Source organism: Coturnix japonica, chromosome 5, assembly GCF_054131305.1.
Source record: "Coturnix japonica strain WE chromosome 5, WE-NBRP24, whole genome shotgun sequence".
Taxonomy (NCBI): Eukaryota; Metazoa; Chordata; class Aves; order Galliformes; family Phasianidae; genus Coturnix; species Coturnix japonica.
The window spans coordinates 25,691,485-25,710,022 of NC_140667.1; the positions used below are offsets into that span (position 1 = coordinate 25,691,485).

Here is an 18,538-nt window from a genome sequence, read left to right on the forward strand (position 1 = left end):
GCTCCCGGCCGCGTCAGTCACGGCGGCGGAGGCGGGCACAGCTGAGGCGGCGCTGCGCCCCGGGTTGGCTGAGGCTCCCGGAGCCGCCGCGGGGCCTTGGGGCGCTGTGGGCAGTGCAGGAACGGGAGGGGCCGCTGCCGCCCTCAGTGCTGAGGCGGCGGGACGGCACCGGGACGGCTTGGACACCGGGCGGTATGTTCGGTGAAGGGTTCGGCAGCAGTTTGCTTTGAAAGAAGGAAAAAAATAGTTTCTATTTCCCTTGTGCCAGGCAGTGAGGGCGATAACAGCGTGCGTAATTGAGGCTCTCTTCACTCACTGCAGGGAGAGCTTAGTCAGGGAGCAGGATTAGAAAGCAGCGTCTCCTACCGCCGCTTTATGAGTGAGCGGGATCTTGGTGCTCGTACTGCACACCAATGAGTCCCGAGCAGGGGGGCTGTGACCCCAACGTAACATCAAAGCCTGGCTGCCCTCACCACTGCTCAGTCAGCTTCACACGGGTGGTTCTTCATTATGAGGGAACCAACTCGAGCAACAGCCACATAAAGCACTGGTGATGAGGATGTATTCCTATATATGTGTCTATATATATAGTGCACGTAATGCGTGTCCTTGCAAATGTTACTGCACTTGAGATCACAGCTGCAGCTCATGCTGGTTCTGAGCTACGCTGGTTGAAGTCTTAATAGGCATAAGGCTCAATCCTAATCCTTTGGCTAGACCCCAGCTCTTTGCATGCAACATTCCGGGTCTAACCTTACAATGAAAAAGGTTTCCAGATTTTCTGGATGCTGAGTTCATGTTCAGCACATACATTCTCTTTTTACTACTGAAACAGTAACATTAGAAGGTACTAATGTTCTTATCCATTGCCCAGCAGCTAAGCATTAAAACATAGGGAGCTCATGAATATGAATCCATATGTGAGGAATGTTTTACTGTTCCCTAATTAAATGAGGTGCCTAAGGTGTACAGTTCTTCAGGAAATTTTTTTTTTAATTCCATTAAACAGAAGGGAAAGGCCTCAACAACCTGGTCTATCTGGTTTGTCGGTTTACCTATGTATCTATTGCTAATCCAAGGGGCATCATTTTCCTCATCAATCTGTAATTTCAAAGGTTCTAATATAATTGCATTGCCATGCACAAGATCACACCATCAGCACACATCATCCCATACCATTAGTCAGCATGTGCACTGCAAGCTGTAGAAGATGAAACCTTTTTTTTCCTTTTTCAGGTTCTAGCAATGAATTGTGTCACTTGTTTTCAGTTTCCCATGGAATCTTAAGCAGACAAAGCCTGCACGGTTCAAATCAAAGTCAGGGGAAAATAAGCTAAAACCGAATCTTCTCAACAGGAAGATCTATTTCCACTTAAGTGCAGGAGGCCTTTACATAAAGAGCATAATCTTGAATTTACTGCTCCATAAATATACCAAAGAGGTTCTTGAAGTTCTTCTATTTTTGGTACAAAGTTGATGATAAATATAACAGATAACAGCATCTCCTCTGCCAGTGCAATCTTGCAGACTATCTTAGCCGTAATAGAGAAATAAGCTCTCTGTGTTACAATGGAATTAAGCTACACTAGGTTGGTGCTGTTGTACAGTTAGTTAAGCTTAGATGCACGGTGTTGGTTGGACTCAGAAAAGGCTGCCCTGAGCCAAAAACTGTACCATGCCCTCTCGTTGAGTTTTACGTTGTTAGTTCTAATTGGCTCTTTCAGTGTAAAGGTGTGCAGCTTTTTGCAGTTCAACTCCAACCTTGTTCTTTCCAAAACACCCTTCTATTATCTTGGTGTACCAGGCTTTGAATGGTAACTATCTGATATTCTGCACCATCCCTGTAACAATAATTTTGGAAGCTGGGGGACCAAAAGAGGAATTAATAGTAAAGAGCGTATCCAAATAGGATCTGTTATTGCTCCTCTAAGACACAGACTAGATGATGAGGTATGTGTATAACCAGCCTGACCCACAGGATACCTCATATGTTCTGATGTAACTGTACTTTCGTATGGGAGTTTGTCATGCAGTCTTTGAGTATATGTGAGCAGAGAGCCACCTTTGTACCTGCATGGGATGGTAATGCATGTCCTAGACCCTCATAGAAAAGAAAGCTCTTAAAAACATACTCAAGTGCAGCAGCTTAACAGAGATAAACATTTAGCTCTGATGTAGCTGTGAATTCATCTAGTCATTTCTGTATAGTGGTACTTATATAGAAGGAAAAGGGGAAATAGAACAGGCTTCAAGCCATTGCAGATCTTGGAGTCTATTTCTACAATGAATACTCTTAGGAGGGTAAATTTTCATATGTACATTTTATCTCTGTCTGTGCCTGTAAACAGTATACCTACGTATTTATCTTCAAAACTATTACATCACTTCCATTATTTCCAAGAAACACAGTGAAATTAAGTTAACGTTTCTATCATAAATCATGCTGAAAATATCACTTTTATAGATGAATGGTGAAAAACAGAAGAAGGGGCAGCTCACAATTTGCATCAACAAGGATTCAGATACTTCCAAGAGAATTTCACTTTGAAGAAATGAGAAATGACATCAGCGTCAGTTTTATATTAAAGTGAGAACGGGAAGGATTCATGGTTAGTATAGGAGGTGCAGGGTCTTTGAAGAGGAATTTAGAACTATACATCTGAATATTTTGCTAGGAAACAAAGAGGTAATTGGCAATGTAGGGCACCAAAAGTACTGATGCTATGAGTTATGGAATAGAAAGAGGAAATTTTACCTCATTATGTAAAGGGAATTTTGTTTTAAGCCCTCATAATATGCCTATAATTCCATTTTGCAAAAAGCTTCCTGAGGGCTGGCTTGGGAATGAAGGTAAAAATAAAACCCACAAAATTGCTGTATGGTCTTATTATGAATAAAGCTGTAAAAATTCTGGTCTTCAAAAAATAGTTATAGTCAAGATAGGAGTTTTAGGTTACCAGCCTAAAACACAGATTCACGTTCTGGCTTTACCATAGGCTGCCAGCCTGTTTCTAAGGTGAATATGCTACTTCTCTGCCTTAGTTTTCTATTTGTAATGACTCACCGTGAGTCTGAAGTGGATGACTCAGAGGTTATGGACAGTGCAGCTACAGTGGACTGAAATCAGAGCCAGCTTCACAGATACATATTTGGCATTTCCTGGAACATGCAGGAGCCTCAAAGTAAAGCGCAATGCAGTTCATGCAAGTCTGAAATTGGCTTCTGTGTCCATATAGCTGTGAACTTTAAACATCTGAAAGTTAAAATTATAGTGTTTCTTTTCCGATTCATTTCATCTGTGAAGCTTTTCAGGCAATGAAATGAATTAAAAGTATGATAAATTTAGATATTTTAGATACCTTTGTCTAACTGCAGTAATCATAGGCACATCTAAATACCACTATACTTCCGAAAAGTTCCAAAATGTCACTGGGAGATGAATGTTCTGTCCCGATTGCTTTTATTTGCCCAATAGATCTACCAGGTCATTCACACTTTACAAAAGCAAAAGCAGAAGCAGATAATGGTCTGAATTTCATTTTTCAAGCCCCCCCTCCATGTTAATACGCACTGTTGAGAATCTCTTCCTGAACATGAATTCTCCCTCTGGAGCACTGACACATTGAGGATAAGTTGTATAATACTTGGCTTGTGTCAAACTGAGTTTTAGTCCATTGCTCCACAGTCTCTGTCATGAAATGCTATTTACTTTCATTAGAAGAAGAAAGTGAAAGTCATTCAAATACAAAATATAAACATTAATTTTTGAAAACGAGAGAGATGCGACACCACTCCTAGGTAGTTCATTGGTCTAACTCATAACAGAGCTGCCCTTACAGACTTATGTACGAATAGCACTAAACAGATTGGACAAACACTTAATGCCTCTTTCAGATCTGAAGCCACAGCACAGAAATCTTCCTTAGCACATCACAACCATTTATAGATGACTATATGACAACTTATTTCTGAATAATTCAACTTTGAATATTAACCTGGCAGCTGAAACAATTGCCCAGTGAGACAGAACAAAAGGCACAGGTAGCACTGATGTCTAATTTCATGCAGACTGAAGTTATTTTTCCAAATGATGCATTCCTGAGCTCCCATTAGCTGACTGAGTGGCCTCTGTTCTCAGCTCTCTAGCTCAGTTACTTGCTTTGCATTGTAGAAAAAATCCTACGTACAGCAGCACTGCCACCTTCTGCTTGCTTTTATTCATGCATGTGAGAACTGGGCTCATATTGTAAAGCAACAGGTTGGATTCATTTTTCTACTAGTAGGGGTCTTAGGCATTAATGCCATTTCTAATACTCAGGGATAATAAGTCTGCGGTTCCAGAGATGTGACTTTTCTTAAAAAGCTTGTGCTCTCTGAACTGTCGTACTGAAGGCACTATAAACCCTAGAGAGCAAAACAGGACCTGCTTAATGGCTCCATCCAGGTCCTAACATCAGCACTACCCCGATCAAGCCCTGCTGCAAACTCAGCCTGTTGCTACTTCTGCAGCCAGTTCAACTCAGCCAAGTCCATTCAACAGATGAACTCAGAGCAGAGCTCAGGACTGCCAGAGGAGAACAATATGCATTTGCTTCTGCCTTGGCTAAAGCTTCTAAGAATCTAGGAGAGAGGTTTCTGTTGGATTGCTCTTGAATCTGCACAGTTTCCAAAGCCAGAATCTACTGTGAGTCACATACAATGATCCAGTCGTTCCTGGGTACTTGAATTTGTTTCATAGTCAGCCAATACACAGTGAGAGGTGACAAATTCCATACAAAGCAACAACCCTGGAATCATGAATAAGTTATATTATAATTAATGCAAATAATGGTTGCCTAAGATTTTTTCTCACAGAACCACAGTTTTATTATTCTCTCTCTCAGACTCATATTTGTTGATAACTTGTTGATAATTTATTGAAATTAAGAACTACTGAAGACATCAGCAGATACTATAGAAATCTTTGTTTCTTACTAACCCAAACCCATGAGGAATAAAAAAAAACCCACACATTATGATAAACTCACTGAGGTCTCAGTTCACACTCAGTTAATCGGCCTGTTTTGCAGGATTGAATCCAGTGGCATAAGAACTCTGAAATACGATTAGAGATGCAAGGGAGATTAGCACAGGCAAGATAGTTGAAGTCTTTCGCCATCTCCATTGGTGTGTCAGCATAAAGGCAGAACTACGCAGACATCAGGAAAGCAGCACTTCACCCTTCTTCAAGATGCCAGACCCAGATATTTTCTCCCCTGAACTCATCAAGGTGCCAGTTTTGTGACCTCACTCGGTCCTGTGGAGCAGGTTAGTTGTTTCTTTTGCAATAAGTTACAAATATTAAATGTGTGCCAGGCTAAAAGGGCCAGTTTTAGCAATGTTAGTGAGAGAAGATGTAGTTTCTTTGTGACAAAACTGCAAGCTAAATTTTTAGAGACAATTTGCATCTAATAAGTAAATTTCATAAGCAAATAAAAAGCTGTAATGGGTGTTGCTGCATGTAGCTGGGGAATTTGATATCAAAGGAACAGGTAAGTGGTACCTGGAAAGCAAACAGCTACAACATGCTGAGGGAACATCTGTGTTCAAAGTTAGAGGAGAAAAGCTCAAGAACAGGATTGGTGATAAGGGAAAGATCTCCACATTTATTGGTGTTCTTCTGTGATGTGAAACACCTCCTTTACAGATTAAACAAAGACAGAACTGTTCACAAACCTTGTATAAATGTTAAAGCAAAACACGTTTTACCAAGTCACTACCATTTGGTGTGACACTGTTAACTGAATGTGTGCCTAACAATTTAGAAGCATTTTGCAAATAGATGCGTTGTACAGAAATGAAGAGTGATGCTCTGACAAACCCCCACCACTGAATGTGAATGGTACATCAGCAATTTCATAACTACAGATTCCCTCTATTGCATGCTCGGAGACCCAAGTATCCAAAGCAAAGACTATTTGCAGCAGCCATTTACAGCTATTTCAGTTGAAGTCATGAACTGCTTAACTGTTGAAGCAGTTAAGGCTACTGTCTGCAGGCTTAGCAGACAGGCTGTCAGCTGAATTCCTATGGTGGCTTAATTCTGTTCCAGCAAAGCACGATCCTTTTGAAAGAGGGCTGAAACATATCACGGAAGAATAGTGTGAAAAAGGTATTGTTACTTTATGAATATTCTCTGGACTTCTTTGCACAGAGATATTTATTACAAAATAGCATTTAACCATGATAATCCAAATAATTATCACGATATTACCACAACCAATATTCAACAATAATTGATTATCTGCCTTAACAATCATTAAACTAGGCACCTGTTTTTAAAAATCAAGAGGTGACAATAGCCTAAAAACCTCTTTAGTATTTTTCTTTAGTGGATTTATTTCCATTTTGCACAGTATTCTGTGTATTGTGCAGGAAACACTCAGAGATGAATAGTTTTAAAGGAAAACAATTTCCTCTCTAAATGCAGCAAAAATAAATGCAACGTGAATAATTTAGATCTCATAGCCATTCAAATGTTTTAATATTCAAATCACATCCTAATATGAAAGGAAGAACCTATTCCTCACCGGTACAAACAGAACTGATTCATTCTAACACACACACATGAAAACACCAGGGTATCATTACCTCTTTCAACTGCACTCTGCAGCAATCTACTTGCCTAATGTTAAGCTTCATTGCAGCTGTGGATCCTTTGGTGGGCAGCATATCGCCCTTACTTCTGGAAGGTTTGTCTGCAGGTGGTTTTCATGCTGTTTTATCTTAAGTAGTAAGCTTAAAAGCAAATATGCATGAATAAAGCTGCTTATACTTCCTTTTTTCCCCAAATTATAGGATTATGTTCTACTGTTTATAAATGCCATTGTAGTAGCAGAATGCAAAAGGATGACATATAATCATATAAATACATATTTGTATTAGAACATAACCATGCTGAGAGCAGGCTTTGTGAGGAGGAAAGAAGTTCTTGCACGTGTTGCAGAAAAGCAATCACAAAGCATCAGGTGCTGTAAAGGATGGCAAAAGATCACCATTTAATCCTGAGGTACTGCAGCATAGTTCTACATTCATGTCACATACACTGAAAACATATTGTCTCCAGTTCTAACAGGTCTGTGTCTTGGGCTGCTTCCTGACTGTGATTTTGATATAACTGCAGAGGTACAAAGATGTTAGCACTAGTCTTATAGGAACCATAACCATACAGAGAAGCAAGGTAAAATGTGATGTGAAAGATACTTTCTTAGATGGCTAATTGCTGCGGAAAAGACCTTGAAACACAGAAGCCATCCTTTAGCTGTGAAAATATTAAACTTGAAACTAGGTGTGTATGGGTGGTTGTGAGAAGTCTCCCTGAATTTATTTTATGCCCATCACTGGGGTCTTTTGAAAGAAAAATATAAGCACCCATAGATTACCTGGGAAATTTAGGAAAGGACAGTTCTGTTCTTACTTATCAGTATGTAATACAGCAGGTGCATCCAAAATGAGCTGATAAACTCCCTTTGGCATCCCTGGACTCTGGAGTCTTCAGACAAGAGAATGGAAATTGTTCCAATGGACTGTGAAGAAGTCAAGGCTGCTGCAGGAAGTGCAACCATTAACAAATTTCAGCAGTAATTCTTTTCCTGCACGGAAAAAAAGGCTTATGTGGTTATGCTGTATATATCTGCTTATTTGTCCAGCTTTTAAACCTACATATGGTCATGACGCAGTAATTTAAGAATTACAGATTTCTAGAATCATCAAGTAAATGACAGGAATGAGTAGAACAAGAAGGCATCATTAGGCTTCTGAAGGGAAAGACAATAGATCAGCTCACTATTAGATATCAGAAAATCCAGACAGAAAATTGCTCTTAAGATGAAAATCCATAGGAATCCAGCATTCATTGTTTCTAACCATCACTTGTTTTTAATTGATCTAGTCTAATTTTGTGACAGAGATTCATATTGTATGAAGGGGGCGCCCCCTTAGCAAATCTCAGGGTGTGTGAGGCTGTACAGGGAATTCTTGGTAGGCTCTATAAATAGCCAGTCACACAGACATTAATCTCTTTCTCTCTTCAGATTTCTACTGCATGCCTTGGATACATGCTTCTAAGCAGCTTACGGGCTTTCCTTGACCTACGCTTCTTCTCCTAATGCTGATCTGACTATGGCTGTCCTCAAAGTAAAATTCACCAAAACTAAGAGGGACAAACTGGCTCAGATCCTATGGATCCTCAACTGGGTTTCTGTAGTGAGTGGGATCGTTCTCTTCAGTCTTGGCCTCTTTCTGAAAATAGAGATCAAGAAGCGCAATGAAGTGATGGCAAAAGGGGATATTAACTCTGTTCCCAACATGCTGATCTCTGTAGGAGTCATAGCATGTGTCGTCAACTTTCTGGGGGGCAAAATCTGCTACGACTGCTCAGATGCCAACAAGTTCTCCCGATGGAAGCTGATAATGCTCCCATACATAATATGTACCTTCTGTTTTACCTTCTGCATCCTGTTGGGTGCTCTCATGTGCTACACCATGAGGAATGAGCTGGAAGAATCACTGTACCTGGGACTGAGGGATGCTATTAAGTTCTACAAGGACACAGACATACCTGGAAGATGTTTCTTAAAAAAGACAGTGGATATGTTACAAATTGGATTCCAGTGCTGTGGAAACAATGGCTTTAGAGACTGGTTTGAAGTTCAGTGGGTATCTGCTCGTTACCTGAACATGGCTTCTAAGGAAGTTATGGAGTAAGTATTTACTAGTTATAATGGAAAATTCTAGGGAAAAAAACTCCTCCAAGAAGAACTAGAATTGATCAGTAACAGTAGTGTCAAAAGATTTTGAGACATATTGACACTAAAGAGAACATATAAGCACTGATTTTTTCCTGCCCAAAATGCTAGCAGTATTTCTGCCTTACATGACAACTTGTGGCTAGAAGGTTTCTCTCAAAGATCCACCTGAATAATTGCTAACAAGTCTGCCTCAAGATACAGTGTCATCATGCACATATTTACAAACACTCTGGTACCTTAATGTAAATTTCTAGTAAATAATAGCAATAAACAACACTTTTTCAAGACTACTTGTTTCCTCTAAAAACACAAATACAGAAGTGATCAGGCCAAGAAGATCCTTCTGCTTGTATTTAATCATTCTGAGTTTCTAGTATACGCCTCACAGGGCCAAGTAGATAATTTTTGCTGGATCACTGCATCAATCAGAAAACTGTAGACTGACAATGCTACTCTTTAAGCTAACCATACGCATAATGAAAAGTCATCTTTTGATAATTTTTAGGGACACAAGGCAACACAGTGATACACTTTCCTTATTTAATGTCTCAAAACCTCAACATTTCAGTCATAAAGAGCTGTTAAAAGTAAGAAAAAAAATAAAGGATTGTCCTACCCATACAAAATGCAGTCAATCTTAAACACTGCAAAATCTGTCCCCTTCACATATTAGAATATTAGAAATAAGGTTCAAATCTACATGTTCACATGTGAGAAACTGTCAACACCATGTTCCTTGCAGTAAAAAAAAAAAAGGAGAAAAACCCTTGGTATTTGTTCTTATTTTGGTGCCTCACAGAACACAGCAATTGTGAAACGATACTCTCAAAACAAAGAGTGATAATTTCTATAGACAACAGTAAAGGTAGCAGATAATCCAATATAAATCTTCAAAAGCTGAACAAAGTATTCACTGATGAGAGCCAGGTAGTTATATGTTCTTAAGAAAAACAATACAATAAGTTTAAATGGCATTTAAGGAATATTCAGCTTTGTTGAACTCTGGAGGAACAAAGCCAGAATATAGAAAGTCATAAGACAAAGATAGTCTGCAGGAACTTACAGTAGCATCCTACTGTATGGATAAAGATGAAACATACTACCTTTTATTTCTGTGAGCCATATGTACTAAGAGTAATGTTTTGTCCTGGCTTAACTAAACTCAGTTTTCATCTGCAAAGTCATCTGTGCTCCACTCTGCCAGCATTCTGGAAGCATGGTTAATTTTTCTATCCCTGTGCAGAAAGATGGTATAATGCATGAAGAAGATAAATGCAGTGTAGAACCTCTACAGCATATAAAACAGATAATCTCATCTCAATTGTGAGAATCAAAGTTGGTAGGGTATAAGCAAATTATACTACGATTTTCAAAACATTTGATAACATTTGATAAGAAGTCACTAGGACCAAAGTCCACCTTGTATTGTTTAGAAAGGGTAAAGAAGGAATCAAATACTCCTCTTAGTTTTACCTTGTAGTGTGTGTCAGTTGGTACTCAGTAGATTAAGAGGCAAAGCAGTTGAGAACTGACATACTTGACTTAATGTCTACAGAACTGAACTTTTCACCTTCCTTCATAATCCTCTTCCCTCTATCACTTCATTACCAATGCCACTGTATCACAAGAAACACAAGTCAATCCACAGGACCAGCCTTGCAGCAGACAAACTACATCCTTTTAGAAAAATTACGGATGCATCCTGCTGCCGATACAACATTTGTAATGCAGACTTTGTCTTTTTGCAGCCGTTTCAAGAGTAATGTTGATGGGAAGTTCTTAGTGGACGGAGTGCCCTTCAGCTGTTGCAACCCGAGTTCCCCACGGCCCTGTATCCAGTACCAGCTGACAAACAACAGCGCCCACTACAATTATGACTTCCTGACAGAGGAACTCAATATCTGGCTGAAGGGGTGCAGAGAGGCCTTGCTGGACTACTACACAGCCATAATGAGATCTATCGGTATTGCAGCATTGCTTATCTGGTTGTTTGAGGTAAGCCTCATAAAAATGGTCTGTGTCTGGTACATCAGAGACTTGCTGCTCTCAAGGATGGGGAAGTCAATATGCTGTAACATATGAGGAGTGTAAGAAGTACCTTGACATCTAAGAAAAGTCCATAAGGACTTCAGCAATGTTGCAGGACTTTAATACATAGTTTCCACAAGGTTCCCAGAGCAGAAGCAAACTGCATTGAAGATGAGAACTGCTAGAAATGATGAACATAATTCTGGATATTTATAGAGCTTTTTCAACAGATTATGGCATATTCACTTCCCTGGAACATTTACAGGACAGGATGCAGGATAACACATGCACTAACACAATTAATAGGTGGAAGGCATGAGGCTGCTTCAAGGCAGTTTTAAGAGAGTATAAAAAACGTGAGTCAGACCTATTGTGAATGTATAAATGCCATCTACAGCAAAAAAATGAGCATAAATATTAATAGCTCAAAACCTCCCTTCTAGAATGCATAGCTTTACCACATAAACATGCAATACATTTTAGGAATAGACTAGACTACTTACTGTGCAGTCAAAATAAGAACTTCATTGGCAAGTATATACTGTCTGCAATGATTATGTTAGTATATTCTATTAGTGCCTGTAAAGAAGGTTGTCAGTATTGCCATCTTCTTGCCAAAGATCACAAAGGCATAATAGTAATAGTAACTTGATTTTTCTTCTTATTACTCTATTGCATAAATATGAGCACTATTGCAATAATTCAACACAACAGACCTCAGGCACTGCGAGATCAGGTGGTGAAACAGCAGAACTTTGGCAGCTCATGAAATAGCTGCTCACTTCAGTGTGACAAACACACGCTGATCTGGCTCCAGCATGACTCCTAAACTCACACTTGAACCTCTGTAGACCATCCTTCTTCATTTTTAGTGCACTGGCACATAGGATGCATACAGCTTACCTAATGAATGAAACACCTTTGCTGTGGTCTAAGGCTGCAGCGTTCCCAGGTAATTCCAGGTATTACTGACTAATCACATTAATTGGGAATGCAACTGAAGAATAGGAGAAAAGAATTTCTCCTTGGTATTCAAAAACATGTAATTAATTGGGAGATTGTTTAGATACATCACTGGGATAAAAACCTGTTAGGTGTGCAAATAATCAAGTTAGAAAGCTGACTTAATGGTAGGACTTAGATTGCAATTTAAGCTCTGTTTAAGCACTAACCTTTCCTTACAGCTCTCTGTACTTATTGGTGTCCGGTACCTACAAACAGCAATGAAGAACGTTCTGCTGCGAGGAGATCTGCAGGGTGAATCAGATGGTTGGTTACTAGAAAACAGTTTTGTGGAAACTGCCAAATACAACATCAATATTATCAAGAACCTTGGCAAAGCCAACCAGATCTCCACTGTCTCAGGCATGAATGACCCCAACATTAACGTTCAAAACACAAACTGTGGCAAAAGCAACATTACAGCAAAATCTATCCCCGCAGCTAGCTAGACAAGGCTCCAGCAAAATGATGGCTCGAGGGTGGTTTTGACACACTACAATCTTAGATACTGGCTTTTCACTGGTGGGGAAAAAGGAAAGTAATATGGTAATTGAACAAGAAATAGCCTGGTTGCAACAACAAGATATCAGTGCTTCTTTGGCAGGATGTTTTTTCTTTACCCGTTCCCATGAAATTCTTGATTTTTGCATGTGTACAAAACAGTCTTTAGAATTTTTCCCACTTTGTCTCCCCTGCTTGCACATTTCTGTCCTGGTATACATAGACCAGGATAATGATTATACATACCAGGGCTATCAGATTGGGTATCACTGCGTCCTAGATAGGATTGGTCTAGTGTGTGATTACTGTCACATCTTCAATCAAATCAAACTGAAGGCAACAAAAGTTGGTTTGTATGTTGGATTTGACTTGTGTTTGTTCATTTGTTTTTTAAACAATCTGAAGGCTTAAAGAAAGCCAGCCGCCCTGGAAGTTAATGAGTGCTATTAAAAGGAGTTCTCTGCTCAAGAACACTAATTGATGACTCATGCGGGATATTAAAACTCCAAATAGCATGTGGTAGCACAAGGGTAAAAATAAGCAAATACTTCCAATAAAACAAATACTGATGGTCCCAGATGTTAAATTTGCTTGTAATTTCATGAGTAGTTATACAGATCCATAGGCTGAATAAGCAAGAAATTATTTGCAACCAACAACAACCAAGATTGACCGTCATCTCTGCTATCATGCTCCCAGCACAGTGCTCGTGAAGTTTGTATGTCAGCATACGGCACAAAAGCCTTCCTGTGCTCGCAGTAGCAGGATGCCTATGACTAATTCATCAGTAAGAACATGGTTTTAAGTAGTAAAACATACAGATACAGAACAGAGGATGAAAAAAAACCAAAATATATTGCTTGTTAACGTGTGAATAACACATTATTGAATATAACTCTGAACAGTCTGTGCATTCTTTGTATATAATCAACAGAAAGGAATAATCCCATCACTGTGATACTCAAAGCTTCCAGAAACAGCAGGTTGTGGACTTGGTCTGACTGTACATGAAGTAACGTGTATTAATAACTCTCCACAGAACCTTTTTTTCCCCCTATGAATTTGTACAGATGTTTTTTTCTTTAATCCATTCATGTTTTTCACATCCAAAAAGCTTCCACTGATCAGCTTCACATTTTAATTTCTCACAATTCAGTTCTGCATTTCTTGGAAGATCACTTTGCTTTTGGACTCCATGAACTCAGTATGTATTCCTCAGTCTCTGCTCCAAGATGCAGCTGATGGTCACTCCTTATTTATTCTCTTCATGCCGTTCCTGATCTTACTGTCCTCTGTTACAATCTGTCCCATCTTCCCAAGTTGAAGAAGCTGCTTTTTAATCTTTTTGCCTCTGGAAACTATTGCTCATCTTTGACAGTTTTTACAACTCTTCTCTATTCATGATTTTTAAATGAAGAACTCATTAAGTGCAGCGCTGAGGATGTTATGAATTAAACCATCTTTCCCTCTTTTTCCTAAGACCTCCTGTCATTTCTTGCTTTTCTGACAACTTGAGAATTTGGGTAACATTTTCACAAAGCCATCCATAAAAATATCAAGGCATGAACTGTTGTGTCATTCCTTCTGACAGCCAAAAATATCATTTCTGCATCACAGCTTGTTATGCTGTGTCTAAGCCCACCTGATGCCCTCAGGCACAATCCTGACACCATTTCAAAGAGCTTTATTATTAGACTGAAAAATGTCCAGCTTTTATGCCTCATGGAACTAAGAGAAAGTGCACCCACTTTTTAGACTAGGAGACAGAACAAAGTTCAGTGAACCCGGGAAATACAATCTCATGCCACATACAGTCTCTCTAGACCATTTATCGAGCTACAGAATTGCCACAGCTTAGTCCAGTTGTCTGTCAGAAGTCCCTGTTTGTCAGGAACCTGCTCTGAAAAAATAGGTTCAGCAGAAGAGTGAACTAAAATGACCACCCAGACCCAGCATCTATAATGACACAAATTTAAAGCAGCAAGCAGTGCTATGCCACATCAGCATGAAGAGCAGTGGCATAACGATCCAGCTAACAGCTTTCCCATAGTTCACACGATCACTTTCACATGAAGACATGTTTTACCATAGAAACGTAAGCAATGTTTGCTGTGTCAATCTCAGAAGACTGCTCGAAAGATGCAGAAACTGCCTATGTGAAAACTTGTGAAATTAAACGAGTATCTGATACGCAGGGAACGGCTGCTGTCTCAGCTCCTACCAGTAGTTATTTGGATGATTCCATCACACATTTCCATCCCACGTAGGCATTTAGTCTCCACCAATGCAGATATACTGTGAAAGGACAACAGATTTCACCGTACTGAGGACAAATGCTACTTATCAATTGGAAAATCCTAGCAACACTCTGACTACTGATACGTGGAAATAAAGTGTTCTCTGCTTTGCTTTGCATTTATTAGTTTGCTCAGACAATGAAAGCATGCTTTAAATACTGAACATGGAGTATAAAAATACTCTGAGTATTTAATATTATAGCCACTGCACCAAGAAAAACTCAGGTAGCAGCACAGCCTGCGTTTAATTCTCTGTAACTTATAAAGACAAAGATGGCATTAGCAAGCCAAGCCTATAATCCGTAGCATCTGCTCAGACACAGAAATAAATACGATTTGTGGGACACTTCTTATCCTATTTGTTATTAATGCCTAATCCAGTCAGAATTAATAACAATACATTTGTGCAACAAATCCCTGCAACTTCCAGAGCAAGGAATTCACCTCTAAATAAAACCATCTTTTTATGGAGCTCTTCATAAAATAACAGAAACATTTCAATGTTTGGCTCCTGCAGAAGCTGCGCTTACAATGCTCTTCCTTTAAAGCACTCAGACTACCAAAGAAGATTCTTGCTTTACACTGATCGTAAAGAAAAATATAATGAATCATGTTTGAACACTGCACATTAAGAATTTCATTTGTTTTCCCTTAGAAGCTGGAAACCTCTCTTATGCAAACTGGTTTAACTGGTGTGTGATCATACAGTTCTCTCCAATACAACAAACGACGTCTAAACCTGACAGATCATTTGGTGCACATTTTATCAGCTTCCCACTGTGGCAGCAGTTCAGGCTCCATGGCCATCAATAGCACAGTGCCAGCACCTGCTTCACACAGTGTGCGGGCAAATTTTGGAGGTCAGTCTGATTCTTAATTGTGACAGCCAGTAATTAAACTGCTTAAAATACAATCCTGTTTCTTGGCAGTGACCTCAAACAAGCAATACAAAAATAAAGAAAGCTCAAGCTCAACTTTTAGTGCTTCATGTTTAACTTCATACCTGGTCTCTCACCTTAGTCATCATTGCAAAAAGCAATACATACAACTTCAGGTCTTTCTCTCAAGCACATTTCTTAAACAGCTCCTCTTTAATCTGCACTTCCAACCACACAATGGAAGCTTCCAGAAACAGAGCTGGGACTAATTGGATTTTAGGGACTTGCAGAGCAGTCGGTATTCATTGTTCATTTGTTTTCTCTATCAAGAAATAAATTTAGCCTCCATCTGCAAAACATGGATTAAAAAAATACAAGATTGTGCCGCAGAAATGAAACAACGTTTTTGGAAGAAAACATATCATGGCCATCAGCATCCTCCAGATTATTTCCTACGCTGGTACTCACTGGTACAATGATGATGGGGACCACAGTTTACCAAGAGTTTAATAATCCTTCCCTGTTTTCCGTACTGACAGACCTCCTGTAATACACGGCAGGAGAAGTGTGAAAGTGCCTCCAAATAAAAGTAGAATAATCTATGAGAAGTTACTTTATTTCCTTTTTTAAATATACATATACAAGATATTTTATTTCAAAAGCACAAGAACATTATACAAGTTTCAAATTTACAATTTTGCAATTAAAGAAACCAATATGTGCATTATTAAATTTCTTCTGTCAGCCCAGATGGAATGAAAATCGGTGGCATAAGCATCTTGTGATCACTAAATACAGATCATACTCACAGTGAACAAAACTGCATAGTAATTTATGAAATGAAAGATGACCACACCAGTCAGTGAATGATATGGGAGCCCATTTGCTAATTAGTATGTGCAGACATACAGGGAGATGCAGCTCTGCCCTTTCTCTCACTCTCTTATTTTTGCAGCTACAAAGGCATTTCTACAGCTTCAAGCAAGAGCTCACCTGTTCAAACCAGCTCCTGTTCATATATATATATATATATATATATATATATATATATATATATATATATATTACAGTTCAGCCAGAAAATATAACAGTGACCTCACGTCGTTGTTGATAACAGAGTTTATCACTGAAGTGCATGGTAACTGAAGGTTTCTGATAAATGGAAAGGTAAAACTCTGAGCAAAAATACCAAACCAATCTGAATACAGTTTTGGGATCAATAAGCCATAATTTACCAGCCTGAACACGTGTTTTTCTTGGTAAAAGAGTGTTTTTATGTCCTTAGATATCACCAGTGAATGCAAGTTTTCATCACAATTCCTCTTCTAAATTCTTTTTGTGTTTCAAACACATCTTAGATAAGACTAATAAAATTATGCTCCTCTTTGAAGGGTTGGACGCTCCGGTTTAGAAATACATTATCAGATATTATTTTGACAACTTTCCCTTGTGAGCCTTATTAAAATGACATGAAAATAATCCAAAGAGCAAAGGGAGGGGAAATTTAGAATATTGAAAACTTCCAGCTTTGATACCAACGTGATTTCCTTGGAAAGCATTTTCACCCATTACAAATTCTCTCATGTATGTTATAGTTGCAATTCAGAAAACAAAGCAAAAGACATTTAGAACTGAAGCACAATCCTACAGCATTAAGAGAGAGCTCAACCACAGTGTACCATTAACTTCTGAAGGGCAAAGAGACTTACATATTCACCCTTCTTGCACTTTTCTGCTCCTAGCGCTGAACATGACCCCAAAACACATTTTCACTTATGCAGGCAGGGCTCCAAACAATTGTGACAGAGGATGAAGAGTGGAAAGTTTCCCAAACATGGGCAAAGAAATTTATTTCTAATTCCAAGGCTGACTGGTTTAGGGCCTTGATTTCAGTCCAGTGATAGCGTTGAAGGTTGCCTACTTTATTGAAGTCTCTGGCTCCTATGTAACTTGCAGAGATATACTACAGCAGTTATTTTCCTGTTTGGCTTTAAAGGAAAAATTCATGTAAAAAACTGAAAGAAGTGAAACTAACCCAAACCTAACCAAACGCTGTAGTCCTCGACCTCTCCAGAGATACAGCAATAATAGAGGACAAATTCATTAGATAAAGTGCGGTTCTGGCAGTGCGAAAAGCACAGACTATTTTTTTAATGGAACAAACAAGATGGTAATTCCACTTTCTATGCATATTTCTCCTTTAAAGGGTTTATTGATAAAAACTCTCCATTAAATTCCAGCTCATAGCAGAATGCAGGCTTTTTTCATACCAATTAATGTTTGCCGTTCCTGGTACTACAGATTTCTACAGGTTTGGTACCACTTCCAACCCACAGATCTCAACCTAGTCAAAAGTCACACTAACCCTGGGAAAAGAAAGCAAATAAAGTTGTTTTTTTACTTAGCAACGCCAGTTAAGTATATTCTGAAGGCAAAGAAGAAACAAATATACGTGCCCTGAAGCACTGGATTTGGAAAGCTGTCCTCGGCAAACGTGTGAGACGAATACAACTTCTCAAAAAAAAAGTGGAACTATTTCTGGATCTGAACGTTCAGCAATAATAATACACGGTAGTTGTCATAGTTTTCCTTTCGAGAAATAAAGAAAAAAAGCAAGACAATTGACTTGAAATTGTGTTTCAATGTATCAGCACTACATCCAACCTAGAGAATCCATCAGTTGCATCTGAACTACAGAACCCACTTTAGAGCATTTACTGCCACTCTCCATTCCATTTCCAAAGCACTGCTAAATGCAGAAGATTTCACTAAAATAAAGGGACTCAGAGCAGTTGCCAATTGAATCCAAAGAAGATCTGGTTGGTTTCTTGACTCCTGGCAATCTCCTCTATGATGCAGTGTTGCTGCCACAGCAGATGCAGCTTCCGGTAACGCTCCCGACATAAGTGCAGGGGATTGCCTCTTCTTCATAGAGGGAAAAAGGAGAATACTCAACTAAGCATAACAGAATCAACCCAGAAGTTATTTAATTAATAGTCTAGCGTTAGAAGTCTTAACAATAGCCAGTAAATACTGAATGAAC

The 18,538-nt window shown here is 39.0% G+C and overlaps 2 protein-coding genes across 7 annotated transcripts in view; one reads left to right on the plus strand and one right to left on the minus strand.

Annotated features, from left to right (window-relative positions):
* The first annotated feature begins 39 nt into the window (after window positions 1-39).
* LOC107314871 (photoreceptor outer segment membrane glycoprotein 2) lies at window positions 40-13,799 on the plus strand. The gene is made up of 5 exons (XM_015864634.3): window positions 40-192; window positions 5,070-5,307; window positions 8,073-8,741; window positions 10,538-10,784; window positions 12,002-13,799. Exons 3-5 carry the CDS (start codon window positions 8,161-8,163, stop codon window positions 12,266-12,268), a joined length of 1,095 nt encoding a protein of 364 aa, XP_015720120.1. The 5' UTR covers window positions 40-192; window positions 5,070-5,307; window positions 8,073-8,160; the 3' UTR covers window positions 12,269-13,799.
* A 2,296-nt stretch (window positions 13,800-16,095) lies between these two features.
* The window catches only part of UBR1 (ubiquitin protein ligase E3 component n-recognin 1), a 49,324-nt gene continuing 46,881 nt past the window's right edge, over window positions 16,096-18,538 (minus strand). For 5 of the 6 annotated variants that reach the window (XR_014946591.1, XM_085548885.1, XM_015864582.3 and 2 more), the window contains one exon: window positions 16,096-18,420. Coding sequence is in view for 4 of the 6 variants with exons in the window: in XM_085548885.1 (XP_085405011.1) it covers window positions 18,279-18,420 (142 nt within the window). In the remaining 2 variants the exon portion in view is untranslated. The remainder of the gene's footprint in view (window positions 18,421-18,538) is intronic. The other variant, XR_014946592.1, reaches the window with a different exon arrangement.

Coding starts and splice junctions, on each gene's coding strand:
- LOC107314871 (XM_015864634.3), top strand. CDS start 8,161: ATGGCTGTCCTCAAAGTAAAATTCACCAAAACTAAGAGGGACAAACTG. Junction 8,742..10,537: donor GCTTCTAAGGAAGTTATGGA/GTAAGTATTTAC, acceptor GTCTTTTTGCAG/CCGTTTCAAGAGTAATGTTG. Junction 10,785..12,001: donor TGCTTATCTGGTTGTTTGAG/GTAAGCCTCATA, acceptor CTTTCCTTACAG/CTCTCTGTACTTATTGGTGT.